The sequence below is a fragment of the Danio aesculapii genome, chromosome 14, assembly GCF_903798145.1.
Source record: "Danio aesculapii chromosome 14, fDanAes4.1, whole genome shotgun sequence".
Lineage (NCBI taxonomy): Eukaryota > Metazoa > Chordata > Actinopteri > Cypriniformes > Danionidae > Danio > Danio aesculapii.
This window is the reverse complement of record NC_079448.1, coordinates 30,435,671-30,454,524: the sequence shown is the minus strand read 5'-3', so window position 1 is coordinate 30,454,524 and position 18,854 is coordinate 30,435,671. Positions and strand designations below refer to the sequence as shown.

General features: G+C 35.0%; 1 protein-coding gene across 5 annotated transcripts in view; it reads right to left on the bottom strand.

Annotated features, from left to right (window-relative positions):
• Positions 1–18,854, bottom strand: part of mid2 (midline 2) — a 288,228-nt gene that overhangs the window by 14,935 nt on the left and 254,439 nt on the right. For all 5 annotated transcript variants that reach the window (XM_056471723.1, XM_056471725.1, XM_056471721.1 and 2 more), the window contains one exon: positions 6,869–7,030. In XM_056471723.1, coding sequence (XP_056327698.1) covers positions 6,869–7,030 — 162 coding nt within the window. The remainder of the gene's footprint in view (positions 1–6,868; positions 7,031–18,854) is intronic.

Sequence of the window (18,854 nt, the reverse complement as noted above, 5' to 3'; positions counted from 1 at the left end):
AACAAAGTAACTAAAAGTAAACTAAAAAACTCAAAAATTTTATAAATAAATAAAAATTAAATAAAATTCAAATAAAATAAAATAACTTAAAGTAAAATATAAAAATGTAAATAAAAAAATAAAATAAAAAAATAAAAAATAAAATAAATAAATAAAATACATATATTTTTTTAAATTAAATAATTTTTTTTAAATAAAATAAAATAAAATTAAATTACCAGCACTGAGTTGAGGCTGGAAGGGTATCCGCTGTGTAAAACATTTGCTAGAGTAGTTGGTGGTTCATTCCGCTGTAGCAACCCCTGATGTATAAGGGATTAAGCCGAAGGAAAATAAATGAATGACAAATAAAATAAATAAAATAAAATACACTAAAATAAAATTTAATTTTATGACACACTTATTTTAATTTTATGGCACGCTATTTAAGGATCAGACTAACTTAAATTTACTATGCTTTCTACATTCTATTAATAAAAAAATCAGAAGATCATATGGGCTGAGACATTTCATCTTTGACCCTCAAACCTCTAAAAAATTTAAGTGAAACCACACACAAACCACTTGCCTCATTAATATTAAATAATTACAACACAAAATAAAAAAAGCACTTGAGTCTCAAACAATCTTGCTATATGGCACTTGTGCATTTCAAAATTGATTGGCCCTGTAATACAATCTCTCCTACATCTTCTCTGCCTCTGCAAATTACATTGGCCACTCAAAGGCTGCAGAGAAATTAATTGTAGATGATAAAGCATGAGCTCCAGGATTCGACTGGGAGTTGAACACGCTCTCGCTCTGGATTCCTGAATCAAACTGAAAGTGATTATGTAAATGTCTTTAAATAGCATTTCTCTGGAGTGTGGACTTTCACGGTCGAGTAGGCATCGCAGAGAGAAAACATTGGCCTGCAGTCAGTTTGCTGTTTTATGTGGTCAGATGGCCAGAAGACACAGCTGTGGTAAATGACAGAGAGATTGTTTGATTATGCGGAGGTTCAAATCTCTTCTCTGATGAATACTATGAACGGCAAGCCTTAGATCCAAGCCTTTTTGAATTTCAAGGCTCATATAGTACAAAGTTACACCTTGGCTAGGTCTCCTAAAGCACTAAGTACAACAGTAGTGTTTAAACTCTATGGCCTTTTTCCAAATAACAGCGCTTTCTATGGTATTACATACACCATTCCAAAAGTATGGGGTCGGTCGAGAAATTTATAATAAGCAAGGATACATTTCATTAGGTAAATTAGATTAACACTTTATTTAAAGGGGTAGTTCACCCAAAAATGAAAAATTACTCACTATTTACACATTCCCAAGTGGTTATAAACCAGAGATGCCCAAACTAGAGTTCACGGCCCAAAGTTGGCCCATGATAACCTTTGATTTGGCCCGCCATCCCATAGGTAAACGATGCAACCCAGGCTCATTCCGAAAATGTACCTCTATATAAGTTTTATAAACGTACCTCTATATAAGTTTTTTGAGACCGTCAAATATGTCCCAGGAGCTACGTTTTTTGCAGTTTTTGTTTTCGCGAGTCCAACAGAGGCCACTTGTTTATTTAATTTTTTGGATTCTGTTTTTGTCATACTGGTTTTCAGAAACCGTTCTTCACCGGACTCAAACCCTGTTGTCGTGGTCAACTCCTCTCTGTGTCTCAAGTCCTCCGGCGTACATGGTGAGCTAACTGGACAAACTGATAACAGCGGGATGAATATAAAGGTAAGCGGTCAGCTGGCAAGTGTATAAAGGAACGGCGTCATATCGCAACGTAGCATTCATTTTAAAAATGAAATGCAGCCATACGTACTTCTGGCTACTTAATTCGCGATCTCCAAAAATTTATATGGGGCTACATTTTCAGAATGAGCCTATGTTATAATGATGGGTAGGGGTTGGGGAATGCCTTTAATAGAGATTGTCATTTCTAATTTAACGTAACTTTTTATAATAAAAATAAAAAATTATGCAAAAAACTCTAACTTAAATTAAATGTTTCAATTAAATGTTCAGGTTTTCTAAAATGTACATACTGTAAGTTGATGGATATAGGCAAGACTCCATTGTGTTCTAAATAGGATTGTTTGGTTTTATTCCAATGTTTAATCTAAAAAGTAAAAAAAATGCATGAGTTAATACCATTAAAGTAATGTTTTCTATTTATTTTTTAATATTATTAAATAAATTAGGAAATTACCCATTGGCAACTTTACTGTAATACAGTTTGTTTTATTTAAAGGTGCTGTATGTAAGTTTTTGACACATCTAAAGCATAAAAACACCATATGTTTGCAGATAGTTAAGAAACATGCTAAGCGAACATTCTTGTTTATCTGAAAAACATCTGTGTTTGTTTTGATTGTTTAACCCACCCAAAGCCAGTTTAACCAAATATATTTCACCAACCCGGGTTGCCTTGGTGAAAAACTGTGTATTTGATTCATTCAGTCAGAAAGGCTCTCAAAGCATGTGTCCCTTACCGAAATGTGACCTCCGGTGGACAGTTGCAGACTCCAAAATGAGACGCAAAATCAGAGTTCCAGATGAGGTGGTTATTAATTAGTAAATAGTATAAATAATACGAACATAAACATTAGGCGAGCAGGTTACATTGTAACCCCGTGTCCTAACAAAAGCTATGTGATGAAATATGCAGTTATAAGCAGTTGGGTAGTTGACACTAAACGAAACAGAAATTTTAATAAAGTCATTCAGAAGCATAGAATAGTGCACTTACTGCACTCCAATGAAATGGTAAAGTTTATAATTTAATTAATACATATTAAATCTCTTTAACATTATTATATGTACATGCTGAATGATTGATATTTGTTAATATGGCTTGCACTGAGTCACAGCTCTAAAGTTCAATTTCAAATGGTTTATTTTATTTTCAAGATCGGAGGTGAACTATCTGCTGCTTTCAGTAGTATGGCAACAAATGTCATGTGAAATGGCATTCAAACTCACAGCATTTAACACTGAATAAAGCACATGAGGTATACCTGAGGTGATCATTGTCAGGACAAAAACTCCCTTTAATATGAAAAATATTCCTTCTATCGGGTGCTGTTGCTTTTATTTAGAACACGATTGAAATCGGCCTTAAATCAGCCTTTAGGCTCGCTCCTGTTGGTGTCCTCAATCTGGCAACCTGCGCCTGCATATGTTTTGAACCAGGCGTGCAATACCTAGTTCAACCACTGGGTGTCAAACAATACTGCAATAAGGTACAGCCCTCAATCAGATTAAGTCTTTGATCCTTCATAAAAAAAGGTTTGGGCACCCCTGTTATAAACGTTAATGAGTTTCCTTCTTTTGTTGAACATAAAAGAAAATCTTTTGAAGAAAGCTGAAAACCAGTGACCATTAACAGTAGGAATAGTAGGAAAAACGAATGCTATAGAAGTCAAGTTACTGATATTCAGCCCCCCCATCCCCAAAAATATCTTCTTTTGTGTTCACCAGAAGAAAAAAATTGAAGGCAGTGCAAATGATGACAATTTACTTTTGTTTTGGTGAACTATCACTTTAACATTGACTTTGTTACACATTACAATAATATTACGATTAATTTTATTAAAAACGCTGTTGTGTAAATGTGAAATTTTTTAAATTCCTTTTTGGCTACATTGTTGTCATCTAAACGCAGCCTAAGTATCAGTAATCTGCAGCGCAACACATATACACTCGCCTACACTTTTGTAGGACAGGCTTTCACAGCAGTGGAGCTCTGTGTGTGTCTGGGTGAAAATGGCATTTAATGGCACTGCTGTCTAAAAACAGCATTATTACTGTAACAAAAATGACAGTTGAGGGTGGGGGTGAGTGATAGAAAAGAGAAAGAGAGAGAAATACTGTTCCTGTTATCTCACAGAAGCTTGAGGAACCATGAGAAACGTGCAGACCCGGAGGAAGAAACAGACAATGAAAATAATAAGCGTGAAAGAGAAAGCTTGTCGTTTCCTCCAGACATTCCTGTATCTCTCTCTCTAACTCCTCCACAAGGCTGCTTTGAGACTCTGATGCAATAACCCATCTGAATGCTGTCACCTGCTACGCTGCATCTTGATTGAGTTCCTTGCCGTAAGAAAGCTTGGAAACGGCTGACAGCTTAGTAGAGGGTACTGGGCTTTCCCAGACCTCTCTCTCTCACACATATATACACAAACACACATCGTTTGACACCAAACCCACTGATGGTTCCCATCATTTGCATGCTTGGGTGCCTGTCACAGATGGAGTGCTGATAAAGGTATTGAGCGGTAGAGTATGACAGAGCCCCTGCACTAACACTACCAAAACATCAACTAGGACTAAGTGGTGCTGACTGGTGTGATTAGCTTGATTTATCACCTAAAGAATCTGATGATAATATTTCAGATTATTTGCAGCAGTCCATAACCAGCTCATACATATACAGTACCCTGCATTTGTCAGATTCAAAAGGCAATTGTTATGTTAAAGGCTTATAATGATGTGTGTGTTATTTTAAACTATTTTAGTGTATCCCTGTACTTGACATTGACTGAATAAGGCTTTAAAATGCTTAAACATGTATGCAGAGTACTTTAAAAGGTAAAAAACAACTTTTACATTACTTTATGTAATCACCCAAAAGCCAATGGAAAAACCCTATATATTTTTGCCAATGGAACCAGGGTCATCCCTGCTGCACTCCATATTTTTATTAAATATTGTATGTGACCCTGGACCACAACACCAGCCTTATGTTGCAGGGGTTTATTTTTGGCAATAGCCATTGTATGAGTTTAAACTATATATACAGTATATATTTTGTATGCCAAGAATCATTAAGATATTAAGTAAAGATCACGTTCTGTGAAGATGTTTTGTAAGTGTCCTTCCATAAATATGATTAGTAATGTGCATTGCTAAGAACTTAATCTGCACAGGATTTATTTTTTAATATTTATTTTATTTTGCACTCTTAGATTCCAGTTATTGAAATAGTGTATCTTGGCTAGGCATGGGACGATAACTGGTTTCAAAATTTACCGCGATTTGGAAAAGTCAAGGTTTTAATACCACTTCTTTTAAAATGTTCTGTTATACCATGCCTAGGGTATATGTACGTTTTTTTTAATGTATTTTATGTGTTGTAAAGAAATCTGTAAAACTAATAAAGAAACTAATAAACTAATAAAGTCAATTATTTATAATAACTATTTAGCCTGACATGTGTACCATTCCAAAATATTATAAATGTTTCTTAAAATAAAATAAATGTTCAAAAGGACTTTACCCAGACATTTAAAAAGAACCTATTTTAGAGCAGTAATCACAATACCGTGATACCGTGAAACCATGGTATTTTTAGTCAAGGTTATCTTACTGTCAGAAACTTATACTGACCCATGCCTAATATTGGCCAAATATAATTGTATCCAAACAAATGATACTCCAATAAAAAGTTTTTTTTATAAAGCAAATGTTAAATAAATCTCAATTGACCCTAATGACTGGTTTTGTGGTCCAGGGCCTCGTAAACTATACCATTTCGAGAAGATATTGTACACAAAATACATGTTAATTACTGCTATGTACTGGCAAGGGAGAGCTAATGATGACAGAATTTGAATATTTTTGGTGAACTGTCTCTTTAACATTGTCCTTGTTACACATTACTATACTATTACAATAGATTTTATTGAAAACGATGTTGTGTAAAGGTAAAACTTTTTAAAATACAAGGTAGAAACGTCCATTTTTGGCTACCTTGTTGTCGTCTAAATATAGCCCAGGAATCAGAAATCTGTAGTGCAACATATACAGCGAGCAAAATAAGTATTGAACATGTCACTATTTTCTTAGAAAACATATTTCTAAAAGTGCTGTTGACTTGAAATTTACAACAGATGTTGGTAAAAACCAAAGAAATCTATATATGCAGAAAAAACAACTCTAAGTAGTTTACAAATTAAGTTATGTCTAATAAAATGAAATGACACAGGAAAAAAAGTATTGAACACATGAAGAACGGGAGTTGTAGAAAGGCAGTGAAAGCCCAGACAACAGCTATTATTCGCTGCTTCAGTACAATGTCTACATTACCAGGATGATAAAGATGAAACCAGGGTGGACATTTCAGCAAGACAATAATCCAAAACACAGCCAAGAAAACTCTCAAATGCTTTCAGAGAAATAAAATCAAGCTGTAGAATGGCCCAGCCAATCACCTGACTTGAATCCAATGTAAAATCCCAATAAAAAATCAGATTTGATAGACGAGACCCACAGAACCATTAAGACTTTTACACTCTGTTGAAGTCTGTGAAAAAAATCACACCTGAGCAATGTATGTGACTTCATTCTGCATATGAGAGTCATCTTTAAGCTGCCATCAGCAAAAAAGCTTTTTGTATAAAGTATTAAATATGTTTCAGTAGTTCAGTACTTTCTCCTTGTGTCATTTCATTGTTATTACACATAACTCATTTACAGATATTTTTTGTTCTGTTTTATTTTTATGCTTGTATTGTTTGGGTTTTTACCAAAATCTGGTTCAATTCCACATCAACAGCTCCTTTGGAATTATTATTCCCAGAAAAAAAACATGACGTGTTCAATATTTATTTCCCCCACTGTATACACTTGCCTACACTTTTGTAGGACACACTTTCACAGCCCTAAACAATTTTCAAAACATTTCATTTGGACTTTTATGACTGGTTTTGTGGTCCAGGGTAAATATTGTACACAAAATACACATTAATTTATTTCATTCTTCTATTCTATGAACTGGCATCATCTACTGAAAACGCCTTATTGATTGGCAACTAGAATGGGGTTTATAGATCTTTGCGATGTACAGTACAGAACACAAGGACTGGACTCACTGTTGGTTTTGAGGCGAGCGGGTTCACTGTTTCTGCTTCCTGCCTGGTTGATGGCCTTGACGAAAAAGATGTAACGAGTGCCGCTCTGCAGGCCGTGGACTGTGTAGTGATTCTGCTTGATATTGGGTACAATCATCCAACTATCCACAGAGTTATACAGACCTGAAAGCAAGAGAGAGAGAAAAGAGAGCATAACATTAATAACAGATTTAACCTTTTTTTCCCAGTTGCGCTTAATCAGGACTATGCCACTATGCCAGCACACAGTCAGATCATTTACATGTGATAGTCTTCCTAGAAGTAAACACAAACTGAATTAGGGCACTCGGAATATTCATATTTTAGCCACATAATCAAAGTGTAGCACAGACATGTATGCACCTTAATCACTGTTACTTTCATGGAGGACTTTTAGTGAATTTTGTGACAAGTTACACATATGACAGTGATCAATATTTTGTAGGCAAACAAAAGAGCATGGTTTTGAGCAAAATTTGCAATACAGGCTCAATGGACACACGTGCTTCAGCCTAGATTTATGTGCAACAGAAAAAACATACTGTAACATACGCATGACTGCAGTTTATAAGTCAAATGAACGGTATGGTAAGGTATGACGCCAATGTTTGTTCCTTTTCACACTAATGATATTTACAGGGACATTTTCTCCAGGTACAGGAAAAGCATCGGTGGAGGCGTTGGAGCTGGAGGAAGTGGAAGCATGAATCCGAAACCTCTAGATGAAATGAGTACAGCTGCAAAAGCTAACATTATGTTTAAAGCCTACCAGGCTGCCGCTCGCTCCACTAAAATAAGTGTGCGGTACAATGTCAAAACTCCTTCCATCTTAACTGTCTGTTTCTCTGTCCAGGCCCAGCACATCTGGGACTTGGCACACCTGCTGCCCCTGGGTGTAGCTGAAAGACGTGAGTCAGGACCCAGGGGAGAGTTTCTCCTCCTCTTCTGCCTCCTGGGCTTGAGATTTCCACAGAATGCGACATCATAATCATCGGCTATTCCATTGCTCGGCATATCCGTGCTACTTTCACTAAGAGTAATGTGCACACTCACTGTTCTCCTGGTGCTCATGTTAATGATGTCTCTGCTAAGGTACTCGCTATCCTGAACTGTTACCAGAGCATCAGAGCCAATGTCCTGCATGCTGGGGTGAACGACACCAAAATTTGCCCCAAGTTATTAATTCATTCATTTTCCTTCGGGTTATTCCCTTATTTATTAGGGGTTGCCACAGAGAAATGAATCACCAACTTTTCTGATATATGTTTTACGCAGTGGATGCCCTTCCAGCCACAGTACTGGGAAACACCCATACACTCTCGCATTTACACATACTCATAAACTAAGGCCAGTTTAGCTCATCCAATTCACCTATAGTGCATGTCTTTGGACTGTGGGGGAAACCGGAGCACCCGGAGGTTGAATACAAACTGGCCCATCTGGGACTTGAACCAGCAAACATCTTGCTGTGAAGCAACAGTGCTAACCACTGAGCCACCGTGCCGCCCTGCCCCAAATTACATATTGTAAATTCACAATTTTATTTAGACCTTTAAAGTATTTGTCATCAGAAACGTGCAACAACATGTACACTAAGCAATGTATGTTATGGTTTGCATGTATTGAACACCGGCCTAAAGAATTTGCATCCATCATGTTTACCCGTATAGCACGACAAACAATGCTCTTGATGCTTTCATTGAATTGAAAGTGAAACATCTTAAACTGTATATCGTGTATAAATGTTGATGCGTGAAATTCTGTAAGGAATGTTGGATTGCATTGCATGGGGAAATAATTTGTCATTAATACATGCATATACTATATAACAAGCAACATGGGAATGTTCTAAAAGCAACTCATCATAAAAGTATTCAGAATAAAGTATATAATTAGATTTCTGTTGTCCGTGTAAACAGACCTACTGACAAGAACAGTGCAATAATCAGCACACAGGAATAAATGTTTGAACACACTGGGATTCTAAAAAGGAATTGGTACACATGAAGTTAATTATTCAAGGATTGTCTATTTTTGTTTGATGTGAAAGCACATATAGCACAGGTTGGGAGAGAGACTCAGGATGTTTGCTTTAGGCAAACACCAATGTCCCCCTGGCCAGTTTCTCACGGTGAGGAATAAAGAAAGAATATTACTGTCGCTGCTACTAATACATATTTACTGAAATTATATTTTGAGTAAACACTGACTGTCAGATATATTCAACATTATATCAGCTACTTCGTCATCCTGCCTAAAGTAATAATAATAATAATAATAATAATAATAATAATAATAATAATAAGGTCACACTGTATTTTGATGGTCCATTTGTTGAATTTAAGTTACATTGCATCTACATGCCAACTTATTCTTATTAGATTATAAGTAGAGTGTTGGTTGAGGTTAGGGTTGGGGTTAGGGTTAGTGCACGTTGACATGTACTTGTCAGTTACATCTCTGTTGAAGGAGCAGTATCAACAGATATTAAGCAGACAGTCTACTAATACTAAACAGGACCATTAAAATAAAGTGTTACCAATAATAATAATAATAATAAAAGGTGTAATTATTATTAAATTTAAATTATTTTAATTATTAAAAATTTATTATATTAATATAAACATTATGTAGTAAAAACAAGGACATAACAAACAAAGAAACAAACATCCATTCTCCAAACTTTTTGGTTCTATGAATCCTTACAGGATTGTGGAACAAATCAAAGCAAAAACAAAGCAAAGCAAAGCAAAGCAAAGCAAAGCAAAGCAAAGCAAAGCAAATCAAAGCAAAATAATAAATAACATATAATAAAAAAAATAAATAAATAAATAAAATAAAAATAAAATAAATAAAACAAAATAAAATAATTTAATTAAATATTGCTTATATCCATTATACTATTAGCAATACTAAAATATCCTTATTAAATGACTAAAAAAGCAAGCTTTCAGTCAGCACAATATCCTTTTTACAAGGACATCTACGGCATCATTCAACTGAATGAAAACCACAAATCGAAGGAATAAAGCTGCCTGGTTATAAATGTAATCACATCAGTAAGCATGAAAATAAATTAAAAAGCACAACATACGATCACTGTATAAAATAAAAAGCAAAGCTTGTATTAACAATTCACTTCCACCATTTAGATGATTAATCATTTTTCATGAGAAATAAAGTCATTTATCCACATCCATATCAAAAAGGCGTTTGATGTAGTTGTTTGATGACCAGAATTATAATAGCCAATGACAATGTGCTGCTTACATTGTAAATTCATTGCTGTTGCTTGACATTGGGAGAGAGACTTCAAAGGGAGGCAGATGAAGGTATGTGTCACTGGCTAAAAAGAAAGCAGTGTGAATAGGGATCTAGACTGTGCATATGTGTGTGTGTGTGTGTGTGTGTGTGTGTGTTGGCACATGAAAGGGAGCCAAAACATAAGACTGGAAAACAGTGCTGCTCCCAGTCCTGTCAGCAAATCCAAACTAGCCTTTGATGCTTCTATTGTGTGTGTTTCCATGAATGTGCATGTTCTTAGATGTCAATTACTATCACATGTATATAATTCTCTTGAGAAGTGTATTCTACTGTACAGTGGTAATTAGGGCTATAATTTTTTAGATGTGTTTTTGTTATACCTAAGTTGTGAACAAGCTTGAATCAAGCTTCTGTGTATATTAAATGAAAATAGTTTCTTTATTATAAACCAGTGTAATGCTTATGACGTGACTCTCAGACTCCCTTTAAATTGTGAAAAACAATTAAATATGTTTACACACACACATGCACGCACGCACACCAACATCTCTAATTGAATAATTATAGGCTTTACAAGTCAAACAAGGAAAAAAGTTGCTAAATTATTACAGTTATTGTTAAAAATAGTACCAATTAGGGCTGCACAATATATTGTTTCAGCATCGATATCGCAATGTGCAGGCCTGCAATAGTCACATCAGTTGACCAGACATTAAAGTTAACAACATAGTGAAGTAATTTCAGACTTGACCCTTGAAGTGAAAGTTTATTGCATGCGTTTTAAAGACCTGGGGTCCGTTCTTCGTACGTGGATCACTCAATTAGCTGGATTTGGATATTGACGATTTGACACGATCTAGAATCGTTTAGTTCTTCAAAACTCATCTGAGACTTGTTGTGATAGCAACAGTTCTGGTAGCTCAAACCTGCTCAGAAGCAGGCTCATTTCATATAAACAGGATAAGATCAGGTCATTTTGAGTAAGGTAATAGCAAATTATGATCTTTTCTTACAGTAGCTATATACACTTGGGAAAATAGTAAATAAATATTTTTAACTCTATATAAAAAGTAAAAAAAATATATGTTAATAAAACTTCATGCAATCTCCACTCCGAAATAAAAGTACAAAGACTGCCACCTGGTGGTTCAAAGAGAACATTTATTGATATGAACTTTTTAGATACAAACTCATATGCACAATATTCGACTTTTTAAAAAAAAGGATAATAATTTATGCAGTCATGCACGTGGTTTGACCGCAAATATGACGGTGATTTGATGCTTTGCAAAAGTTGCAGAAACCTTTACCGATATCAAAATGCTTTTTTGATGCTAAATTAATTTATACAGTTATTCCTTACGCCAATTAAAAAAAACTTGAGTAGGCCTATAGGCTACTATAAAGAAAATCTTCTCTAAATGTAGAACTACATTAATATGCATTGAAATACAAGATGAATACTCTTGACACATGAAAGTGTAAAGCCTGCAGCTCAAAACAAATGTGGAAAGTTTTTGCGTATTATATTCAACAAACCGTTTACTGCTAATTTTATGTAATTTTGCTCACTTGGATAATTGAATATTAATCAGATGATGTCATTACGCTGCTGTGCCATCAGCCAATCATTGCATTGCTGATCATGATATCGAGGATCGACAGATCTGTCCTTCTCAACACACAGCGATCTCAGATCAGTTCATCCAAACATTTTAATCTGATTTGCGAACTTGTTTGAAGAACCAAATTAGCCAGAGATCAGTTATCAAGATTAAAAGATCCAGCATCTGTCAAATCATCTTAGATCATTTAGGCAAGGTACGAAGAATGGACCCCTGGCTAGAATTTGAAGCAAATTTAAGCCATTTGGGCACAATAAATTAAACGTTTGTAGCTTAAAGATTAATTTTACATTATATAATTATTTACTCAATTAAAATTATGAATTGATGTTATTATTATTATACAGTGATTATTTAATTTTTGCTTCTGCCAGAAAGTCATAAATCATTGTTTATTTGCATCTTTTCTCTGACGTATTTAACTTTGCTTTTCATTTTTTAAATTCTATTTTATGCAGATACTCTCCCCTACAGAATCATTTCAATCGATCTATTTATATTGCATTTATATCTCAATATATATGGCAGTGAATTAAATATTGCAATGTCAGTTTTTTCCAATATCGTGCAGCCCTAGTTATAATTTAAGCAAGACTTTTAACAAAGAATTTGTGACTTAAATAGTACTTGGATGAAATAAATATATGAAAAATGTATTGGTTAAATAGGAGCATTTCTGTTCAGAAGGTCCTGATAGGAACTATTTTCTGTCCCTAGAGTAAAACAGATTTCTGTAAGAAAATAGTGAAATATTAAAAGACCAATAAAAATACACTTTTTATGCCAAAATGTATGCTGTATACTCACAGTGTTTTGGGGAATGAAATGTGTTAATGACTCCCTAAATGTTGTGTTTTTTGTTGTTATAATAAAATGATAGACATAAGGTCCACCACACAGTTACAATACCAGTTATATGGTAAACAAAGCCAAAAATGATAAGTAAAAAAATACAGTGTACATAAGGATGCACAAGAGTACAGTCCTATTTCAATTATTAAATGCAAAATAGTGTCATTCTGTGTCATACAGTAAATTCAGCCTTATGACTAGACTGTGATTATTTCTGTTTCCACATTGTGTACATTTACACATTAATAATAATAATAATAATAATAATAATAATAATAATAATAATAATAATAATAATAAATTTTAGTGCTATAAAAGTATGTATGTGCATATGTATAACATCTAGAACATTTAAGATAAATGAAGTGTATACTATACTCGCAAAAATGTATGACCATATTAATTGCAATAATTATCGCTGGCCACCTTAGACTGTGTCTTCATTTCACATTCACATACTCGGGCAGCTCTCTAAAGCTCAGGTTATTAATATCTTAAGGAGCAAAGGCCTGGGCTTTGGCAGAAACCACTGACAAATACGAACACGCTAAAAAGCCACAGAAACCACAATGACACCAAGCAAAGATAATATGATACCTTTATAACTGCATTACTGACCAGTTCTAAGATCATTCGCTCAATGAGGGTGGTCTGAAATTCACTTCTGATGCATGATGTGAAATATGAACCAACAAGAGTGAGGATAAATCATAGAAGAAAAATGTGAACGTGCAAAACTTAGCTTGATATAATAAAGCATTAAGGTACAAGAGGTTGTACTTTATTATATGCTATTATTCCTCTGTAATTCAGTAAGATTTAAAAAAAGTCTTAAAAGGCTACATTTTATATTATTATATTACTAATATTATAGTATTTCTATATTATGATACTAATTTAAAAATATATGTTTAATGCTGTTACTATGTGATGTAACTTATAACAGCTAGAAACATCCATGACTGGAACTTTGTGATCTTCAGGAGTAGATTTACATCCATTCTAAAACATTACCATTGTGCAAACAGCTGAAAGTCATTTCACCATATGACAAGGAACATATTATAACCTATACCAGTTGAGGAACGTCCTGAAATGCTTAAATGTGCAGTACTTAACTGTAAGAAAGTAAAACCACAACTTAACTATTCCAAGTGGTAATAAAAATTGTAAATTAATATTTGTCTAAAAACTGAATTTCTGAATACATATTGAGAGCATTGTATTTTATATTTTATTGTATTACACAGAAGAACGACATTTAATGTAAGTATTTTAATGTATTAATCATTTTTTTATTGCAGAGTTTATAGCAAACACATCCAGATGGCTACAATCAGATGATTTCTAGGCTTCTGTTTTATCACCACTGTCATTTCTGATGTGTTTATTTGGTATTGAGTATTTTTATTAGTATTTATTTGGTAAGTGCCGTCTGAAATTTCCATAGAAAATAGTCATTTTTCTCAGCCTCCTTTGTTTATGTTGAGATATTTCACTTTAAACACCAGGAAAAGGACTTATTCTTTGACATAAAAGTGATATTATTAAACATACACACAAGAGCCTGATAAAAATGCAGATTTTAGAGGAAGATTTCAGACAGCATTTAGAGGTATTTGCATCTAAACTCTTCATATATTTACTAGGCATGCACTAAATTTTTGGCTGCTGAAAACGATCGGAGGAAACTGGCATTTTTAGTTTTCAGCTGACCATAAAGAATGGCTTTGTTGTGCTTCGCTGTCCCTCTTGCCATAGTCAGTGTGAAGTTAGGTGGCTTTCACACAGGACTTCGAAAAAGTGCTGTGCTATGAAACCCATTCATTTCAATGGCTAGCATCATGCAAGGGCGGTTTGTTGCTGCAGCTTCCAAGCACAAGAGCAACACTGTTGACTAGCTATATTGCATATGCCCTAGTTAAAATTTAAAATAGCTCAATATTTTGCTCTGTGGACAATCCACTCATGTACCTCAATATGTATCAATAAATTAACCGCACATGATCAAGAGCGAAAACTAAAGTCCCCTCAAATAATGTGCCGACAGGACATTTCTACATTTGTAGTTCTTATTCTTGCTGCCTCCAATAGTGCTACTGTGCTGTCACGCTAGCCATACACAAGTACAATGAGACCGCTTCATTCATTAACTGTGAATACAATTTTGCTGTCAATAAAATGTGGTTGTTTTATTGGCTTTTTGTTTTGTTAAAATCAGCTAAACATATTAACATATTATCAGCTAAACAATAGCTTAACATATTGAGCTCAATTAAAACATCTTACAAACTGACTGAACATTAATTATTAAAACAATAAATATTTATTAAAAAGTGAGTTCAGTCGGACAACAATTTTCCTTTCAGTGCATCCCTAACAATTACCTATTTATCTAAATGTTCCACACAGCAGCATTGCAGCATCTGGATATTCATTAACTTTTTAAAATTTTCCTCTGAATATATTTTATGAGTGTGAGCACAAGCTATAAGTCGATTGAAACTCATTAATCCGCCACCAGTGCTGCTAACAACATGTGTTTTTGAATTCCTCTAATTTCTGACTTGCTGCTATTAGATACAGTAGCTGACGATACTAGCTCTGTCAGCATACTCTCTCACTAATCTCTGCGTGGGTTTGGTCTCCATAAAAGATTTGTTAAGCTTTTCAAGGTTGCACGGCACGCTGAGCTAGTGTTTTGTGGGGACGCACGTTATCAACTGAACAAGCAGGAAAACAGACAGACAGAGTCAGAGGAGCATAATGCACTCATTTGTTTGACTGCTTTGACCTCATTGCTGTTTGCAATGACTGTCAGCTTTACATTTGTGTCGGAGCACGTGCTTGCCAGCCCTCGTAACATCCACGTCTCTGCCATTTTCCATAAACTACCCATGAGTCACGGCACACGTCCCTGAGCTAGAGGTGCGCACGTCAGTTTAGGTGATGTGGCCCGTTTCCTGTGCAAGGACAGCGGCATTTGCATACTGTTTGCTGCAGGTTAGCATGCCAGTCCGGCGGCTTGTATCACTATCAATCAATGTCACAATGAGAGCGAAGCAAAGAGCATTAGCTCGTGTCAGATCTAATCAGGGCTGATGGCAGGCCAGTGCCCTCACTTTCACGGGACTCACGATAACGTCCACAGACAAACCTGAGCTACTCTTTAAACAGTACCCTGAACGACTCTGTTCCTAAACAACAATGCTTTCTGTAAGATTTGATTCGCTGAAAGCTTTTTACTGCTAGCACTGAGTAGGGCTGTCGATTAATCGAAAAAAGATCACAATCTCGATTCGACTCCCCACACTATCTTAATCCAGTACCTCTACGGTTCAGATTTCACTCCCTGGAGCATCTGACATGTACCTCACTCAGCGTACACATGCGTTAGGGCTTTCCCCACCGTAATACCTCTAAAACACGATTTACCGTAAAACTTGTCAATGGCAGGGAAGTGTTTTTTCTCGTTAACTGCAGGAAATATGCAGTCCTTCACTATGTTGTTAACTTTAATGTCTGGTCAACTGATGTGACTATTGCAGGCCTGCACATTGCGATATCGATGCTGAAACAATATATTGTGCAGCCCTAATTGGTACTATTTTTAACAATAACTGTAATAATTTAGCACAAAACGAAATAATTTATCGATTTGACGCACATTATAATAGCAGCCATACATGTAAGGCACAAATAATGTCCTTTAATTTGGTCACGTCCAGTGGCCGTCATCTGTGAACCAATCCTCATTTGTCTGCTCATTGCACCAACTTTCTTTTGCAGTCTGAAGCGTGTCAAACGATCAAAACGCCTAATTCGTGTCACAGGATGTCTATATCTCATCTTTGCTATGATTTCACATGTAAATCACTCGCGCTTCATCTGCGTCTGCTTACTGCACAGGCTGACAACTCTCCCTTGCCCCTGCCCTCCATGTAATGTAATGTAATGTAATGTAATGTAATGACTGTGAGGGCGCAGGTGAGATGTCATTTTTCGAGACACTCAAATACATCACGTGCGCTGCGCATGCAACATCTATAAATCATGTAAAACTATTTATAGCAAACTGAAATGAATCTAACTTGATTATATGGTTTGGAATTGGATGCTTTATGAGATTTTTTTTTTTTTTGCGATTATTTTGTGTTTAAATGAAGAATCTTGCAGGATCGTAAAAATTTGACACTTTTCGTTGATTTTGCGTTGGATTCAGCGATCGCGGAATTGCGAAAAACTAGGGGGTCTGGTTAAGCATATGTTGCTCAACAACGCGGACAACTCCAAAAGTTTCAAAGGAGTCTCATACTGCATTTATAAGGTATAATTCAACCAAAAATGTCCTTTCTGTCTTAATGTAGTGACATATTCGCGGCCGAGAAATAACACATTAGCTGACAAACTGTTTGTTTACTAATGAGAGGATGTGCGCTTGCCCGCGAATGATGGCTACTTTAGTGAACAGAACCTGCATACACTGTAAATAACAGTCTATAAAGGTGTAAATAACATTCAGTTTGTAGAACAGAGTGATCGTTTCTCAGGAGCCGCATCGTAAGTATGATTTGCATGTATGTTTTTTCCTCAGTGACGGCAGCCATGACATGAGAGCACTCGTCAGTGAAAGTGAAACCAAAAGCGTGCACAACATGATCATATCACATTTTAGAGTTATGATTACGACAAGAATTTGATGTTTTTTCTTTCATAGCTAACACAAAGTGTCATGCATGGGACTAAACGTTTAACAGTGTCAGTATAACTACTCTAGCCTATATAATGTAGAATATAATACAAGAAGGAATCTGATAATGACAAATTTCTCATTTTACTAGTGAAGAAAACGGTCTAATAAATGTCAATGACAGATTGCAAGCATATGTCTCAAACACAAAAATTCAACTTTAGAATTATGAATAGTTGTATTCTGATGTCATCGCTTTACAGTGCATTAACAACCAAGACAAATTAAAATCTATTCAAGTCCACCATTCAAAGTCTATGCAAAATTTAGCATTTTAACCAACAGTAGATCTACACACAGGCCTAATAATATTATTATTGTTTTACCATATATTAGAGAATAACAATAACAATAGCCAACTAATACTAACCTAAATTTACTTTTGTGCCTGAAGTAACTCGGTTATGTAATAAATGTAGTTAATCCATTGATTATCATTATTCATTATTATATATATTTTTAGATAAATTATTATTGATTTTATTATTTTTATTATTGTTATTATTATTTTTCTCACTTTTTTTTCCTTTTTTTTTTTCTTTCAGTTTTTGTTTGTGTCCTTGATGTTAAGTGTTGGTGTTTATTGTGTTAAGTGTGTCATTCTTGTTATATGTTAAGCAGTACCATGTCAGAATCAATTGCACCAAGGGGATTAATAAAGCTTTAAACTAAACTAACCTTTATTTTACATCTACAGAATCATGGGAAAACCGTGATCTTGATTTTAAGCAAAAAAATAAATAAAATTAAAAATAAAAATCTCATTTTAGCCAGAATTGTGCAGCCTTAGCAATGAGTTGATGAGCATGAATTCTGGGCACGTTTAATTGATCACAAAAGGTCAGTTTTCCAGTCATGGCATCTGCGCAAGTAGATTTATTGGACTTGAGTGCAGTGTTAGGGAAATGTATGGATTTTTACATAGCACATGTTATTTTGTCTGTCAAAAGCATGCTGCTGGCATATAAATTGATGGATTCCAATGAATAAGCAGTGCAGAAATGCTTATCCAGACTTAACCCATGAATATTACGCTTTGACTGTGAAAGATCTGCAAAAATGTATTTAGCTAAATTTTGCTTAAGGGAACATAAAACGAGCCATCAATTTCACTGGCCTGCAAATATGATAAATGTAGAAACACTGGGACAAAAATACATTATTCCAATAAAAAGCCTTGAAACAACACATAATTGAAGCTCCTCATAGAAGGAATCCATCAGATGGATCCTGCCTGGAAGATGAAGTTCTTTTTTTTACTATTCCTGACTTGGCCGGCAACTGAGAAAATGCACCAGCACAGGCTCATATTTCTTCTCTTGGGATCCAAGCATACGCATGTAAGAATTGCAGCGTTTAGGCATCGGCATTCAAAGAGCAATGCTGTAAAAAGGTCTAGGAAGAAAGCAGTGCTCTCCATTTCTCCGTCTGTTTGTTTGTATCCTCTAAGGAGTCTGCGGTAGCTCTGTGGATGCTC